Raw genomic sequence first — 19,189 nt, 5'->3', positions numbered from 1 at the left:
GTCAGGATGAATTTTTTATCGTCTATTCTATAGATATAACATAATCTACGGAACCCTACACTGCGCGTGGCCCGACACGCACTTGACTTGACTTTTTTATTATTTGGTCAAGTAGTGTGGAGGTAATACTTAGATGGCATCACCAAAATAAACATATGAATACGACCTATCCTTCAAGGTCATTGATTAGTATCAGCCTTGTTTTAATCTCCCAATCAAAAAACAACACGCATTTTATTGTACACTTCATATTTTACTACAATTTTCAAAGTATTTTATTTGTTTACATTAAAAAAGTATATTTACAATCACAAAACTAAATGGAAACACAAAGTTGGCAAATGTAATTAAAATGCCGGAGGCGGGCAGCGCTATCGCATGTTTACGTACCGCGCGGCTGTAGGTGTTTATTTCAAAAATACGGCCGAGTTACAATACTGCTTGTTTATATTTTTACTGTGGCAATGTGTTTGTTAGTGTAAAAATTACGCGTGTGTGTATTGCGAGTCAAATTTATAGTTGTGTGTAGTGTATGGACACAGAATATACTTAATGGTGTTAAATGTTTTCGATGTGTGAGTTTACCTCGTCCCCCTCAAAAAATGACAGACTTTTTGTTGGTGAATTTGGGTGCGAACCACGTCCAGTTATGGTCTAAGTTAAATACAGACAAAATATTACGTCTTCATCTGATTCAGATTTTTTGAAATCATACATGTTGACATTGAATAAATTTAACCTTTAACCAGGATGGAAATTGCCGCCAGTTGCCACAGATTGGTTGTAGAATAATGTATTATATGTCGTTATAAGTCGCTAGGTCAAGAAAGAAATATTAAAATTATCATCAATTTAAAAATATTAAATACCTCGTCAAAAAATCCCCGAAAATACCCCTAAACATTTCAGACCCCTAAAAAATCCAATTTCACTTATTTACCGCCTAAATCTGGGGGGAAAACCCCTAAGTTGGGAACCCTGCTTAATTCTAGCCTTTTAAAATAAATGCTACCACAGTGCTATTACTTCAAACAACAATAGGCTACTCGCCTGCTGTACAAAACTAAGAAGATTTTTTGCATAAAAGCAGTTTAGATGCCTAGAAACTAGAGACATGATACATCACGTCCTGTCACTCCAAACGCCAATCAAGCTGTTATTCTGCGTTCCAATTTGTTCTTAATAATCTCTCTCACGACTGCAGTCTTTCCCGTTCGACTTGCTTTCGAACATTGCAATCGTAGGTGTTCATTTATAAATAAGAAACCCTTATAGGATCCGTCCGTCTGTCTGTCTGTCTGTTTGCCCACAGTCCCAAAACGACCCTAAAGTCGCTCCAAACATTGCAAAACCGGTTTCTGTTAGGTTCCGGTTTCCGAATCACGGGCGCACCGTGGTTTGTACGCAATAACGAAACTATTTCGACAGAGCTGCCATCCATCCCAACCAACTAGTGGTTGAGGCCTGCAACTACATTCCCAACCTTAACGCTAACTTCAAGCAGAGGCGTCCCAAAAACGTCCTTTACGAACCATAATGGTCTAAGTCTGGCTAATGAAAGTAGAGACTGAAATCGCCCGCCAAATTTAAAACATCATTTAAACAAATTATAAAACATGCGTTTTCATAATTTGTTTAAATTACTTTTTGTTTGTGAATACATTACTATTAAATAACTATTTAAACTCAGGTATTCCAATATTTGCACTGTCATTTTCTGAATTTATTCCGATTTTTTTTTAATTTGGCGGGCGATTTCAGTCTCTACTTTCCTTAGTACCATTACCATTAATTACGCGTGTGTGTATTGCGAGTCAGATTTATAGTTTTTTGTAGTGTATGGACACAGAATATTTTTATTGGTGTTAAATATTTTCGATGTGTGAGTTTACCTCGTCCCCCTCAAAAAACGACAGGCTTTTTTGTTGGTGAATTTGGGTGCGAAACAAGTCCAGTTATTAATGGTCTAAGGTCAGACTTTAACAAGTCATAATCGAATTTGAACTTTATTTGCATGGGATGTCAAAATGTTTTATACACAGGCCGCTCAGAGTTTGCGTTCCTGACAGGTCGTGATCGAATGGGCGTTGTAACTTCGAACTGTCGTACAAAGTAGTTGAACTGAGATGTTTCAAGGTTATGCCAACTGTTTGTCTTTATAGTGATGAGACAAAAAACGAGTCAATTATAACTGAACCAATATGTTTGTCCCATTTGATCATGACCTGTCAAAAACGGAATATCTGAGCGGCCAGATATTTTAAGTCGCATTTACATTACACGAGTGAATGAAAGGCTATTCCACTGCCTCTAATATTGTTTTAGCTAAAATAGAGACAGAGCATTCTCTCGTCATTCGCGAAAATTCTATAGAAAGTTCGAGATTGCTCGCTCGTTTGATGTAAACGGTAGGTACTAGAACGTGAACACAGTTGCAACGTTCTTTTGTGTGAAGGGTAAACTAAATTAACAAAAAATCTAGAGCTAGAAAAAATACGACATTTGCTTTTTAGTGTTCACATCAAAATAATATCAAATAGCAAGAACGAGAATTCAATACACGCATCGCATGTTTAGATCATTCCACGATCATTCAAGCAACTGTTCGCACTGGTGCCGTTTGCGAGCGAGCATTCTAGAATATTCCTTAACCATAATTCCATAGAATCATCAGACTGCCTCGCCCTCCTGAGTAAATATGTTCCTTGGCCTCGCCTGTGCAGTGGTTTCGGGTCACGAGGTCCTGGGTTCGAATCCTAGGTGTGTTTATGAGATAATGAGTTTTTCTTTCTTGTCTTACAGTCAAGTTGGCGGTGGAGTGCACGTCAAGCCATCGGTCCATTCTTATAAAGCCAACTACAATGGCAACAAGAAACATAATCTATACATCTCATATATTTGATTGTTTGTTGTTGTCCGGTTAAAGCACAGATTAAAGATTAATAGGCAGATAGAGCGTACGAATCAGTACGACACGAAGCGTCGCATCAGTATTTGTCAAAAACCGGACAAGTGCGAGTTGAACTCACATGAAGAGGGTTCCCAACGTTGTAAATCTATCATGTTTTTGAAAACTGACCTGAAATAATGAATTGTTGATACCTATATTTTCTTTCGTTTCTTCTGGACTTATTTGTCCCGTTAAATACCTAAAACTTAAATTATTTAGGTATTATACTTAAATTATACTAAAAATTATATTAGTCGTAAACCTTATAGGTATTATTAGGTATAATAGTATATTAGTATAGTATTTAACAAATTAACAAGGCTTAGGCTTCTTCCCTTCCTAAAATAGACGAGATATGGAGCTTAGACCCACCATCACAACCACAAGAGTGTGGTCGTCAAGTGTCAACCTGATGAACGATTAAATAGGTAATAACTATACCAACAGTCAAACCTAGGACCTCGTAATCTGATTCTGAAGTCATAGCCAGTTACTTTTTTATAATTATGCATAATTATTAATTAACTATTTAATTAATTATTACTCCTAACTACTTATGCATACCTAAAGGTATATATCGTTTCCTTTTATCTTTTTTATCTTTATACATATACACGTGATCTTGCAGGTTGACCCAGATCGCGCACTGTTTTACTCACGTGTTACCTACAAAAGTATGTATTTATTATTTAGTATTTACCCTATTTATTTATTTATTAGGTACTAACTATGTACTCGCTTTATATAGACGTAGGTAGGTGAGTAAGTAATAGCAGCAAAATTAAAAATACTTCCGATAAAGGTATTTTATTCAAAAATAAATTTCTAGTCTCTTTTTTAAGTCGGTTAAATGATTTTTTAACTACATTTTACTGGATTATTTGGATAAATAGGCACATGTGCTTACGAGTGTTTGTATTCAATTTCATATCGTAATGTTAGGCAGTATAGTAATAAATTAGGTTGACTTGTACTACTAGCGGATCATTATTATTTCCCTAGCCTCCCTTTCTTCATGTAAATGCGTCGCATGTGTAAATTCGTTGGTTTTCGTTGCGGATTTATCAATACAAGACTTATTTTCCATCAAGTCGTTTCTGGAACTTTTTTTTATCGCTGTATTGTGATTGGTTCGTATTAGTAACCTAGCTTCTCATTCGTCCAATGCTGCACTAACTGCGTCACAAACAAAAGGTGGACGTCGAAAACACACTGTTTGCTTAAGCGACGTCAAGTCTACGTTCAATGCACAGTCGTGGATGAATAACTGAAATTATATTTATCTCTTTCTACCGCAAGAATTTGAGTAATGTTATTTGTCTTTCATCTCTTTTACGCATCGAGTGAAGGCCCTAGAATGTTCTAGACGTTTTAATGTATATATTTTGCCGCGACAGCAGCGCTTCGTTTCATTCATTTTTGAAGTGTGAACTTGTGAGTTGTGTTGTGAGTGGAAATAGTGGATATTTTTGAACTTTCATCTAGTTTTAGTGGATTCTCATAAAAAACTGTTCTTGTAAGTATTTCCAGTGTGTATAATTATAAGAAATCTAAATAATTAGTGTAATCGTGTCACAAATTAGCTGAAAATCGAATCTGCGAACGTGAAGACGTGTAGGATTGCGTGAACTTCTGCATTTCCAAAAAAGGTGTCAACGAAGACTAAAGGATTATTCCTCTTTGTTTCAGGTAAATATATGAAAATGGGAAAGGATTATTATAAAATATTAGGTCTAGCGAAAGGCGCCACAGACGACGAGATAAAAAAGGCGTACAGGAAATTGGCACTGAAATATCACCCGGATAAGAATAAAGCTGCCGGCGCCGAGGAGCGTTTCAAGGAGGTGGCGGAAGCTTACGAAGTGCTGTCGGACAAGAAGAAGCGGGAGATCTATGACACGCACGGAGAAGAAGGTCTGAAGGGAGGAATGGGAGGTCACAACGGGCCCGGCGGTGGCCAGTCGTTCTCCTACACGTACCACGGGGACCCGCGGGCGACCTTCGCACAGTTCTTCGGCTCCGCGAGCCCCTTCCAAGCGTTCTTCGACCTGAACGGCGGCTCCGGGGGCACCACCATGTTCTTCGACCGCGACATGGACGTCGACATGGATCCCTTCGCCAACATGGGCATGGGCCAGGCCAGGCCCGGGGGGCCCGGCGGTGCCTTCAGAAGTCACAGCTTCAACTTCCACGGCTCGCCCAACAGGAAGGAGAAGACTCAAGACCCGCCCATAGAGCACGATCTCTACGTTTCCATCGAGGACATCGCTCGCGGCTGCGTCAAGAAGATGAAGATCTCTCGCAGAGTCATTCAACCAGATGGTACTTCCAAGAAAGAAGACAAAGTCCTGACAATACACGTCAAACCTGGCTGGAAAGCTGGAACTAAGATCACATTCCAGAAGGAGGGAGATCAGGGCAGGAATAAGATCCCAGCTGACATTGTCTTTATCATCAGGGATAAGCCGAACCCACTGTTCAAGAGAGAAGGCTCAGACATCCGATACACTGCCAAGATATCACTGAAGCAGGTATGTGTTGTTTTATTATTATATATTTGTAATTTTTTAATATTAACACTTGCTAGATTCAAAATATCCTATTTGTTATGGCGCTTCATCAAAGTTGGTTCAATGACCTCTATTAATTAGTTGGGTTGCCAATTATGAATAATAATAAATGGTGTGATAGATAGATAGATCTGAAGAGCAATTGAAAAGTTTGAAATCACAATTTTTTTTATAAATTATTGTAAATACTTATTAACTAGGGCATGGCTTTCTATAAGAATGTATTTAATTATTACAAACAATTCATGGGTTTACTTACAGTAATCATTATTATTCATAGGAAAATGGCCAGGGGATTTTTCAATCCACAGTATAGGTCAATTACCATGGAAATGACAGTTGATTCACAGTTTATCGCCTCTTGAATATGATGAGTCAATGTTATCAGGTCTGCATGTTAATAACATAAACATTGCTACAGGCTATAATAAACAATCTAGAACCATCTGACTACTGTTAATTGACTGATTACATTTTATAAGTAGCTTTAGCTTCTGCTTGCTACTACTGTGAATCACATACTAAATTACATACATGCAGTAATGACTTATTTATTACTGGCTTAATCAAAGATAAAATATTACTCTTAGGGTTCTAATAAATAGAAACCAAATTAAAACATTATATTTTAGTGTTCTGCCTTTATTACAGTAATTTTGAAAGCAAAGCTTTTGCCATGAACATGGTTATAGATGAATAACTAACTTTTTTGCTTAGTTTTTTATAATAATGTTTCCTAATGAATGAAAAATTGATTTATATATTAGTTTTTATCATCCCCTGCCTTGATATTTTATTACTAGTAGAGATGTCTTATAGAAGCCTTGTTCAACCATTGCTGGCTCGACTTGCTCTGTATATTGATCTGAGAAAGGCAACTTAACACTAACTTTTTTGCAGTATAAAATATGCAGCTCTCTAAGGTAGTCTATTCAGAGAACACTATTAATGAAAGTTTATAATAAAGTTTAGTATTGTCTTAATTGTTGAGATATATGAAAGTTTAAAAGCATCTTATCTCACAACAGCATGATTTTTGATATCACCATGTCATGCTATTTAGTTAGGTACCTACTTATAAATGGTATTTTTTGCAATAAAAGTCATTAACAAGTAGCTAAATTCTATTTTCTATTGTTTCAGGCACTCTGTGGCACCATAATCGAAGTACCAACGATGACCAATGAGAAGTTAACAGTGAACCTGCAGGGAGAAGTTGTGAAGCCCTACACAGTGAAGAGGTTCCCTGGGTACGGCCTGCCGTTCCCCAAGGAGCCTACGAGGAAGGGTGACCTATTAGTGGCATTTGACATCAAGTTTCCCGATAGACTCAATACAGGCGTTAAAGAAATACTTATGGACACATTACCTAATTAGTTTCCTTTCTAAATCTATTGGTACCTCATTAGCAAGTTGGGAGCTAACCATGGATACCGAATCACCACTGAATCTTGAATATTAGTGGTGAATGAAGCTTTGGTATTCGTGTTTAGGACATTTTTACAGAATGCACTTTGATCAAACCTTAATTTAGATCAACAAATGATTTTTTAAGGGTGATGTTTAGAATGTCAGTAACGCCTAAGAGTATGGAAAATGCTCAAAATGTTAATGGGACATTCCTATAGGATTTTCAATATTTAGATGCTGCCTCTTTTGATTATTTTTGTGAGCATCAAGTTTGCAGAGCTAGCTTGCTCTGTAAAAATGTGGGCCTTAGGGTCTCCATACACAATCAAACATTAAATAGAAATATTTTTTGTTAGATTGCTCTGTAAAAATGTGGGACTTAAGGTCTCCATACACATTCAAACATTAAAAAGAATTTTTTTTTTTAAATATTGGTTTAAAGTGTTAATTGTGTATGGAGGTGTTTGACTGATTCATGTAACTGCAAGAAAAAAATCTCACAAACTAAGTTAGTTTTTCATTCTTTGCCTTTTAAAGCATTTACAGATGTACCAACTAATTTCCAATAAGAAAAGTAGATTTGGAATTGAATCATTTAGTTGGCATGTCTAGTTATTGGAATGCTACATAAAGGTTTTATTTAATTTAGCTAATGTGTGTGTGAGTGTTTTCTATCCGTTTTAGTATAGGAAGCAGTGAGATTGAGATTTGATGACTGTAACACTGTATTATTTAATTTGTAAGGTGTAAATATTTGTAACTGTAAATATTGATTGAATGGACAGTGATTGTAAGTTTTAGGTTTTGTAATATTTTGTGACTGATTGATAAGTAAATTAATAAAGTATTAGTGACATTTAAATAGTTTTTCTGTAATTGTAACTGATTAAGGGGGCTACACACATTCAACCATGTATAAATTGAAACTGGGAAGTAAACTAACACACTTCAAATGTCTCAATTTATACATGCATTGAATATTTGTGAGCCTTAAAACTCATTCATAAAATAAATTATATTAGTAGAACTTGATAGCTATATTAAATAGACTTCCAAATTGACCAGTTTGTATACATGCAAATCTGACATAAAAGGAACTTATTACTTATAATTACTGTGAAAATAAACATTTAAATATTTAAGTCTTGGTTTTTTAATCTCTTCCTTTGAAGTGCACCCAAATTCGCATTGCAATGAAATCTTAGCTAACTATCTATAACGATAAAATGGTATGAACGAAAGGTCTCTTTGAGTAGGCTGGGGAAATAGGGGGTGGTAGGCACTTGCGCAGTAGGGTGACTGCGGGGGATCAATGTCGAACGTAGGTCGACGACCATAGATTTACGAGTCTGTACAAGTATCTCGATGACTGACTCGAAGCTAGATTATAGGTTGCCGCTTGTGGTAGTGTGGCCATTGGGTTATTAATTATATTGCCTCTAGACTCCTTTTATTAAGCCACAGACAATAGATTCATGGTTGACGGTTGTTTTTAACGGACATAACAAGTATGATGGCTCATTTTCATTGGTCGATGGTGGTCGATAGACCGCATGTGCGATGCGTTGGTTGTTAATCCGCTTTCGAGGGCATTCCGGCATCCTGCATACCGGCTCTATTAATCTGTGTTATCGACGGTATCGACCAATGTTTGTATTGGTATTGTTTAGTCGAGATATAAAACGCAAAATGAATTGCAACGGACGGTTTGATTTGCCTTTCCTTGTTATTTTCTTCCCCTGGCTCAGTACTTCGTTCCTGTTAACGTCGTGGCTGTTTATTTATATTATCTTGTATTTCCGTATCGTTATTTTTGTTCAGGTAGGTACATTCATCCAAGTACGAAACACTTAAAACCGCACGTAAATAAAATTGGGGACAAAGTATCGTTCGTATTAACAGCTGTGGAAACGGAGTAGTGACGTCATCGGCTGGCAAGCGCCACGGTAGCGGACCTTGGCGCGGGCTGGGTCTATGGGGCCACTGAACACGCGTCTGTTTTATTACTTGGGCCACACCAGTGGCGTGACTACAGCGCAGGGCTGGCCAAATGCCACGGGCTCATTGCTCAAAGAGCAGGGACCCACGAGGCATTAAAAAAAGAGTGCTTTAGACCAGACGACTGAAGTAAAACTCTCTTTAGCTCTCCTATTTAACGTGCGTTCGCCTCGTCCGATCACACTTTTCGTAACGCATTACCAGTCCAGCTTACTCTCCAAGTTAAGCTTGCGTAAAGAAATCAGTATTATTGGGCCCACTCTAATGAATTTCGCCACGAGCCTCAGATGATATAGTTTTCCACACACTGGTGACATGTAAACGCAATATATTATATGAACTGGAATAAAATGAGATTCACTATGGAACATGAACAAGGACTTTTGGTAAGTTCGTTTGTTCGACATATTCTGATTGGTCGAATGATTATAATTTATGCCATGCCAGCCATGTTTTATAGTTAGTTGTTTTGAAAACCTGAAAACGCTTCTCCCGTGGCCAATCCACCGACGCGGGATGGTGCAGCCGCGTCACAAGTAAAAATATCCTCCACGGCTCGGCGCCGCCTCCACGCGTTTTACTTGTTCCATGGTTTCCCGTTTAATTATCAAAATTTTTACGATTATTGTCTTATTTCGGATTATCATAATTATTTCCCGACATCTCATGCACTGAGGCTGTACCTACCTAACCTTTCTGTTTTAAAAATGCTGTAATTTTTTTTACGACCGAAAGTAGTCCTTTCTTCTCAAAATCCTACTTATTTATTACCTACCAAAATTCATTAAAATACTTTAGCGGTTTAACCGTGAAAAGGTAAGATATACTTTCATTCATAATATCACAGTAATATTTTTACTGTGATAATATTAAGTACCTACCTGTAGATGAGTATGTACTAAGTAGGTAGGTAACTATTGTTTAACTGATACTATAATATCATACGAGTAGGATATGTAAGAGAATAATTATGTATTACATTATGTAGCTATTCATACGCCAGGAAAAACAAATGAGTTTGTATGTAGGCAAACGGAGCGTCCTAAAAAATAATTAAGGTCAACGAACGGTCACTGTTTAGTGTTTAACTCGTAGATATGTACCTACATCACGGTATATAAGAAAGTAGACAACAGAATGTACCTACGTCTTTATCTCTGATATTTTAAGATTCGCGGGGATTTACATGCTACTAGTGGACGCCCTGCGGTTTCACCTGCGTAGAGTAGATCCGACTCCCGTAGGAATACGAGGATAATCTACGAGTACCCTAACCCCCCACTCTGTAGCCCAAACCATTGGTCCCTTGGGCTAAAAAATCCAAAAAATTATAAAACAATAATACGTAGAAGGATAATAGGATACATTTTGTCGCGAAAACAAAATCAGAAATTGGTGAAGTAGGGGTAGAAAGTTTGTACGGAAAGTCCTTAATTTTCCTAGGTACATTTGTAAATGTAAAATGATAAGTGGACTATTTATTAGGTATAAGTTATAAAACTTGCAAAATAGAATGTGAAATAGGGGTTGAAACTTTACATCGATTTTTACGCGGACGAAGTCGCGGGCGTCCGCTAGTAGTGTTATAATTTTATTTGTATTTCAAAGCCTACCGGTGGTAGCTTAGGGTGGTAGGAGTAGGTACGGGCTGCAAAAAAAAATCAGTCGTCTTAAAGTAAGCAAGTCAGGCTGTTGCAAGCTGTCGTTCTATATTGTTATTTAAATGCGTTCCACAGGCGAATGAGTAATGACGTTTTCAAAATAAATAATCATCGCCTTCCGAGTTCCATAAACGCTCATCTGCTTCCTGGAGCACGCACGTGGGCGCTGACATTTCACATTCTAGAGCAGAGTCACCACTCACCTCCCAGCTTCACCTACGTGGCGGTTCACTTTCACTTTCTGTGAAATCGATCTCTCGGCAGTAGGTAGTTCTGAGTTTTATTTTATTTGAGAACTCAAACCATTGTAAGTAACCGCTGAAAAAGAAAAAACGCCTAATACTGACAAGATTTTTTCGGATTATGCTCGATGTAACAACAATCGCTTTTAGGAAACGCTTGAACGAGTTTCAGACATCATCTATTTCTACACTAATATACACTACGCGGGGATAATAGTTTCAGTTAGGTTAGGTATTTTCAGAGCCTTCAATGCAAACAAACAAACAATCAAATATTTCCGCTATTATAGGCTACATTTTATCCTCGAAATTTCTACGGGAACTGGAACCATGCGAGTGAAACCGCGCGGCGTCCGGTAGTTCTCATGTCGCGGTGTTTGTTATCAAACTCGGGTACCAAACGGCTGGACCGATTTTTATGAAATATTGTGTGCACATTGGGTAGGTCTGAGAATCAGCAACTATTTTTCATACCCAATAATGTTAAGGGATAGGTATACCTACTATAGGACTATTTTTTTTTAATTTTAATTTTATTTCGATTTTTAGCATGGAAAACCTTAAAATTTTTTACTCTTCAAAATATCGATCCTCTATTTATTAAAGCGATAAGGCAAATCAACTTTTGCTCGGTCAGCTAGTATTTTTACATTCCTCCCGGGCGCCCGTTATGAAAATAAGTAAACTCCAGAAAGTTCTCAGTCAGGCTCTAGCATCCGTGTCATGAGCAAAATTAAATATCTCTCTTGCTTTAGTGTACCATCTTGTCCTTAGTAATATCCCATCAATAGCGGATGTTAGTCCAATCCTATTGTAATAACTAACTAACTAATACTAACATCTACTTAAATGGTCAATGTAATAAAAAAAAATTGTTCAAAGTATTCATTGTCTCAAACGAGTGTTGCATCAAACGCCGAGTTCCTTCGAGAAATCTGCGGTAATCGAGTGTTGGTCGACCTCGGACCGGTACTGGTACTGGACCGGTATTTGACCGACAGGCCGCATGTCAGTTATTGTGTTGCCACGAGAAGAGGTAGAATTACCCCATCTGCTAGCTATTAGATTTGCTGCTAATTGCAATTGAATGTAATTTTGAAGTTTTACTATTTATTTGGTTTGCTCACACTGGCGTACGGCAGGAGGGAACATGCAGAAAATATTCCTTACGTTCTCGATAAAGTGGGACATATTATACTTTATTATACACACGAAACAGTAACTGAACTGAACTAAAACATATTTAGGTACAGTATAAACCTTCTTCTTGAATCAGTCTATGTATTGCTGAAACCTACAATAAAATCGTTGGGTATTTTAAAAGATCTAAGATTACAAACGACTTTGTTTTATGCTTATAACGATATCGTTTAAATAAGTATCAAAATTAATTGTTAAAATAAAAATCCTCTGCCTGCCTGTCTGCATCATAACTTTACCATTGCGATAAGGTAAATCTTAAAGAATAAAGGCCTATCAAGTGAACGAAGCAAAAATATTGTAATAAGTTTTCCATTAAAAAGGGAACATTTTGCCAATTGGCAACATTGAGAGACATTGACAAAAAATACTAAACACGTGCGTTTACAGGCACGTGTTGATGCCCGACGTACCAAGGTAACCCTGACGGGTAAAAACTCATTTTTACTGCCCAATTTTTCAACAATCACACGTCTACGTAATTTATTCGAGTTATACCTACTTATCTTATTAAATAAGTAGGTGTGATCTGTTTCTTTTCTTTTATTAGATTTTCTGAATTTAGTACATTTTTAGTACTGAATCTCAGCGCAAAACTAAATAAAACGGCACCAATGTCGGATTGGCTGTAATTTGTAAAGGTGGGATTACATTGTGAGATTGTTGGTCTGATTTTATAGTAGGTACTTAAGTAAGAGCTTCTTTTCATTTTATAATTTAGTGGGTTTATTTTGAGTGAAACGAATGATACGCTTTATTACAGTAAACTTATAATGATACCTTAGAATACATACACGTGATTTTAAAATAATCAATCAAGTGATCACAGTATTTTTGTTATCACACATGTGTAATATTGTCAATGCCGTTACGAGGTCGTTTACTGGTTTTGTTATCGTGTTTATATTTACGAATTGATTGGTATTTACTGGAGTTTCATAGTGGTATCTCATTGATTACGAATCTACTTACATATTTCTCATGTTTGTTCTAGTAGGTATATTGTGTAACCAGTAGAGACATAGTACCTACTTTAATGAACTCTCCTTCCTCACATTCACCTAAGGTACCTAACCTTAGGTGGGTACAAACCGAACATTATTAAAATTTCAAACGCTATTTCTTTACCGATAATTCAAATAGTATTGTGGGTTACCCACCTATTATACCTACTACAGGTAAATATAATTGAACTCAGTAGATAACCTCGTGATAGCGTAACACATTTTCATGGAAAAACAATTTTCCACTGTTAGGGCAGTAGGTACACGTGTATCTATTTACGACGTTATTATATATTTTTTTGTCAGAACGGTATCACAATTATCTTTTCCTGGCATAACTACATTGTGTTAATTACTATATTATCTAAGAATAATTAATGCAAGATGTCATTTTCATTACACACAACACTGTGTAAATGTGTTTATTTACTAAGTTACAATAATTTACATAAACACCCTGTAAGTAGACATCAATGTGACCCTGGCTTTACAATTACCGCATGCTCACGTGTAAAATAGACGCTTCTAGAAGTCGCTCGCTTATCAGTCCACGTGCGTCGACCCGAGCACGTGCCCCGCAGATAAGGCGCTCCGATATGGAACTGTTTAATACAATATTATAATAAAGTACGAAATAGAAATATTATTTTGTTTTTTTTGTGCGGTTTCTGCAGTTATAATAAGGTACATAATAATAGTAGTACATAATATATGTGCGGTAAGTTGAAAATTACAGCCAAGGCGATATTGCAGTTCGAGCCAAAGGCGAGAGCTACAGTAAGGAAGCAGAGGAAACACAATTTGAACACACTTTCTGAAAATGGATTTGCATCTTTGTCTGTATTCCCTATGATGACAATGACGCTTGTCATTTTTGCACAAAGGTAACGTTTAGGCCTGAATGCTGATTCAAAAGAAAAACAAATAATTAAAGAATTCACTCTATACTTTGAGAGTGCATCGGATTTCTATATTTAGTTTTAAAAGAAATAAACAATTGTTTATTCCGGTAACAATGATTATTGTAATTTGTACTTGTAATAAATAACGAAGGTCTGACCCTGCAGGCTCTCGTTCAAGTAGTTATCAGTCTGCCTTTTATTGTGACGCTTCTGCATAGCGAATGACGCGATGCAGCAGACTTACTGCACGAAGATTACGTGCCTCGCGGAAGATTGTGCAGGATTTACATATTGGTAATTGTATAATGCATTGGAGTCGTGATAGTCCAGTTCATATGACCTCCGCCTCCGATTCCGGAGGGTGTGGGTTCGAATCCGGTCCAGGGCATGCAACTGCAACTTTTCAGTTGTGTGCATTTTAAGAAATTAAATATCACGTGTTTCAATCGGTGAAAGAAAACTTCTGTCTCTGCGTGTGTGAAGTCTTTCAAACCGCATTGGGTCAGCGTGGTGGATTATTGGCCTATCCCCTCTCACCCTGAGAGAGGACACTCGAGCTCAGCAGTGAGCCGAATATGTGATTGATGATTGATGTTTACGGTATTGCGTAAAAAAATTATATTGAGATCTAGATAGGTACATTGTTATTCAGTTTAAGAAAAATATCTCCCATTGTTTGAAGTTATTCCTTTCAGCGGCGGGTTTGGGATAGGCATGAACCTGTTCTAATAAATAATACGTTCGCAACGGATTACGTAAACCAATTTATGCAACACGGTTAGATAACCATTTGAAATTCAATGTACGACTGTCAGGCCACGAAAAACGAGATTTATCTTTAACATTCATACATTTGGTCTAAGAGTGGATAGTTACCCTGCTTTCTGTGTCCAAGGTCAAGGTTCGATTCCCACAACTGAAAAATAAAATTGTGTGATGAGCAGTGTGTGATGTGTGTACTACAAGTATGTATTTTAATATTATCAGCTGTCTTAGTAGCCACAGATACCACGAGCTTACGGTTACTTACGGGCTACATAGCGATGTGTGTATTTTCCCATTTTATTTATTCATTTTTATATCAATCAGGGTAGTACTTTTGATCATTAGGTCATTTGCGGGGACTTCCAAACGTCATCACAGCGTTTTTTTTAATTGGGAAATCTTCCAAGATAACCTACTTCGATAGGGAAAATTCGGACTTAGTGGTCATCAGAGATTTATCGCGTATTTGTCATCGTAAATGAACAGTAAAGTCATCATTCATCATTCAACCCATTTTCGGCTCACTGTTGAGCACGAGTCTCCTCTCAGAATGAGAATGGTTAGGCTTATAGTCAACCACTCTGGCCCAATGCGGATTGGCAGTCTTCACATACGTAGAGAATTAAGAAAATTCCCAGGTATGCAGGTTTCCTCACGATGTTTTTCTTTTGCACATTACTAAAAAGTTGGAGGTGAATGCTGAATGCCCCGAATCGGATTCGAACCTACGCCCTCCTAATCGAAGGCAGAAGTTACATCCACATTGACAGCAGAGAAGCTAGGTATAATAGTTAATCCTTGAGCAATTCTACAGACCTAAATATCGTAGCATAACTTTGAAGTGGATTATCTTAACGAGCGAGCCTTGGCATTCGCCGTTGAAAATAAAACTGATTTGGCAGTAGTGCTGCATTGGCATCCATTGGCGCTTAGGAAAATTCAACTATACATAGTCAGAGAGATAGTGGCAAAATTGATACCCGAGGATGGTGTAACAGATAGAACAATAGCTTTGGCGGTTAAGGAAAATAATTTGTTGCAGTTTGCAGGGTTTGGTCTCACGTATAGCATTCTAGTACGTTACGTCATATTAGCCACCGCCTTCTTTACTTAATAGTGCAATTTGTAAAATGATGCTAAAGGAAAATATTTATGTCAATTTACAGCTTTCTAGTAGTAATAGTCTCTGCGCTAAACGGACGGACAGACGGACATGACGAAACTATAATGGTTCCTTGTGGATTACGGAACCCTAAAAACAATGGCTGAGTTTGTTGTGGGCTCCTTTCGGACCAAGGCGCTTTGAAACACTCGAAGCTTTAATTTTAAGTTTTCGACTTTTATTATCACCATGACATAACTTGACATTTCAAAAGTGCTTGTAAACTAAGCCTAATTGAAATAAGTTGTTTTTTGAGAATTATAAAAACTGTAACTTCACCAACTTCTCAACTCCGGGAGTCCGGCAGAGAATTTATAATAAAGAAAAGCTCTCGAACCCAGAACCTCGTGATCCAAAGCAGGCTAACCACTGAACCTAACGAGGCAGATAAACGAGCAGACTGTATCGCCAGCTCTTACGCTAGCGCCGTTTATGTCAGTCCACCAACGCGGCCCATGGGTATGGTAGTGTTTGGGTGTCGTTTAGCTAATTAGGACCTGGGGCGGATTATAATTAGTCTGCGTTAACCTCAGACATTTTATAGAGTTCCGCATTCAATTCCCGCTCTCTACGTACTCACTTGTTTAACATTTTATAGTCAATAGTTTCCAATAGAGTAGTTTTTGTATCACTCCATAACCGGCAATCATCATCATCATTTTAAAACCCTTATTGGGCTCACTGCTGAGCTCGAGTCTCCTCTCAGAATGAGAGGGGTTAGGCCAATAGTCCACCACGCTGGCCCAATGCGGATTGACAGACTTCACACACGCAGAGAATTAAGAAAATTCTTTTATGTGCAGGTTTCCTCACGATGTTTTCCTTCACCGTTTGAGACACGTGATATTTAATTTCTTAAAATGCACACAACTGAAAAGTTGGAGGTGCATGCCCCGGACCGGATTCGAACCTACACCCTCCGGAATCAGAGGCAGAGGTCAAATCCACTGGGCTATCACGGCTCTAATTCTAATCTAATCTGCTTCGCTAATTTAGTTATAAGGATATAAATATAAAATATAATCTTTGTGGTCGGTCGCGTTTGTGAACGGCGTTAGAGGAGGTGTGGGTCGCGCGGGCCACATGTCGTTTGCAAGTCGTTTGATATTACACTCACGCCTACGCCGACTTATTTATAATCTACTTCAAATATTTATAAAATGCAATGTCTCTCGCCTCGGGAAGTCTACCGAGTTATTACGCTCTTTAGAAAACTGGACGGCTTTTAGGTAATATTAAATTATTAACGATGTATTTTTTTTTATTAAAAACTAACTTATAATCCTTCATTTACTTTTGTAAGTAGATTTTTAGATTTTGATTATCATTAATATGATCGGATGCTGATCTAAGTTATTGTTTTCTCTTGGGCACATTCCTTAGCAGGAAACGAAAGTTTACATCTAAAACCCTGAAATCGTATTTAAGGCGTAAGTTTAGAAAAATTAGACAACTTCTGAGGTGAGTGTCTTTTCATTTTCAAAAATTCGTTTATTTTGGAGCTTCTTGTACTTCCATTACTCCAGAATTGCATCAACTTGCAAAACAATTTAATTTTTCAAAAAAACTGATTCTCGTTCAAAAGCTTTGGGACTAAATAAGTCGCTACCTAAAGCTATATTTCAATAGCACATGAACCATAGAGTCATAGGAAGTTACTCCTACCTACTATGTTATAACTGACAACAGAGAGAGATTTTGCTATTTATAGAAAACCCATAGAAAATGTATTCATATAAATTGCCTTTGTCGAGCGATTTTCAATCCAGTAATAATATTTTTGCAATAAGCCTTATTTAAGGCCGTATAAAATGATGATTCAATTAATAAGCTATCTCATTGCTCCTTGTACACGGATCATTGCCTAATTAAGCCACATTTGGTGCGTACTTCTTTTATTATATTGTTTGTTAACAATGCTATTGATACTTAAATACAAAAAAAATAGGTAGTATTGCTTCGTGAAAAAGCCTACCAATATAGACCACCACTCCATTCTCGTAAAGCATTGATAAAAACTCTAGTTTTGTTCAAAGCTTAGATCCTAGCAACGAGCGTGACTCAGATCCTTTTAGCATTTTTATTTGGCTATCCGTAGGAAGAAGGTGGCCTTGCGTCCATAGACTAGTGAAAACAATAGACAGCGAATACACCTGGAGACCTGGATGGCGCAGGAATTGTTTTACTTCATGCTCGGAAAGTGAGTTCGAGTCTCAAATTGGGTTAATTTAGGATTGTATATTATCTAAATATGTAGTTTAATCTGCTTATGGGTTATAGCTTTCTGTACTTACCACCACCCTACCCACAAAGATGTACCATCTGGCGATTTAGAGATTCAACAAAATGCAAGTAGAAACTGGGTTTTAGTATAGGCTTAAGTCTGCAACTTTTTACTAAAAATGTAATCGTAAAGTGCCCTCTTAGCATTCGACATTCATATTTGAATAGTAAAATCTAATAAAGAAAGGTTTTTAGCTATAACCAGAAATATTTATTATGTTCTACTTATCTATTAAAAGTGTTTTTATTTTAGTCTGTAACTTCACCTTATAAAAGCTAACATACTTTTGTGCAGGAAAACCTAATTACATCGAATAATCATTTTTATTGCGTTTTGATAAGAGTTATAAGTTTGTATCTACCTATTTTGTTAACTTTGTAGTTTCATAAATCGTGACGTCATATGGGTTGGCGGATTGGTATCCTAGACCTTGGAAAACTCATTAGTGACATAACATAATGGCAGCTCAGCTACAAGTGAAAGATCAAATTCTTTAATTTCATTGTCTCTAGTATCAACAGTAAGTGCATACGTTGCAACAGTGTGCCTAGTGCGAGTTTTCAATATTTTCATACTGTTACTTTCACGTTGACGTTTTCGCAAATTTATATGGAACTAGCGGACGCCCGCGACTTCGTCTGCGTAAAATTCGATGTCAATTTTACTACTACCCCCTAACCTAACCTAACCTACCCTACCCCTACCATACCCCTACCCTATCACTACCCCAACCCTACCACTGCCGCAACCCTACCCCTACCCTTCCTTACCTATACCCTACCCCAATTCTACCCGTACCCTCCCCGTACCCTATCCCTTTCCTACCCCTATCCCACCCGTACCCCTATCTCACGCCTATCCTACCCCTACCCTGCCACTTCCCTATCCTACCCGTACCTCTACCCTACCACTACCCTACCTCTACCCCGACCCTACCACTACCCTAAACCCGGCCCTAAACCTACCCTACCCCTACACTACCCCTACGCTTCCCTACCCGTACCCTAACCTACCCTGTAACTTCTCTATCTTACTCCTACC

The 19,189-nt window shown here is 37.5% G+C and overlaps 1 protein-coding gene across 1 annotated transcript; it reads left to right on the top strand.

Annotated features, from left to right (window-relative positions):
• The first annotated feature begins 4,316 nt into the window (after positions 1 to 4,316).
• Positions 4,317 to 8,072, top strand: LOC112055564 (dnaJ protein homolog 1). The gene is made up of 3 exons (XM_024095742.2): positions 4,317 to 4,466; positions 4,640 to 5,481; positions 6,664 to 8,072. Exons 2-3 carry the CDS (start codon positions 4,648 to 4,650, stop codon positions 6,895 to 6,897), a joined length of 1,068 nt encoding a protein of 355 aa, XP_023951510.1. The 5' UTR covers positions 4,317 to 4,466; positions 4,640 to 4,647; the 3' UTR covers positions 6,898 to 8,072.
• Positions 8,073 to 19,189: the final 11,117 nt, after the last annotated feature.

This window comes from Bicyclus anynana, chromosome 1 (genome assembly GCF_947172395.1).
Source record: "Bicyclus anynana chromosome 1, ilBicAnyn1.1, whole genome shotgun sequence".
Lineage (NCBI taxonomy): Eukaryota > Metazoa > Arthropoda > Insecta > Lepidoptera > Nymphalidae > Bicyclus > Bicyclus anynana.
This window is presented reverse-complemented; position numbering and strand designations above follow the sequence as displayed.

What these genes read in the sequence shown, in the direction of transcription:
- LOC112055564 (XM_024095742.2), top strand. Translation starts at nt 4,648, where the DNA reads ATGAAAATGGGAAAGGATTATTATAAAATATTAGGTCTAGCGAAAGGC. An exon ending in CCAAGATATCACTGAAGCAG is followed by an intron (nt 5,482 to 6,663) that starts GTATGTGTTGTT and finishes CTATTGTTTCAG; the next exon opens with GCACTCTGTGGCACCATAAT.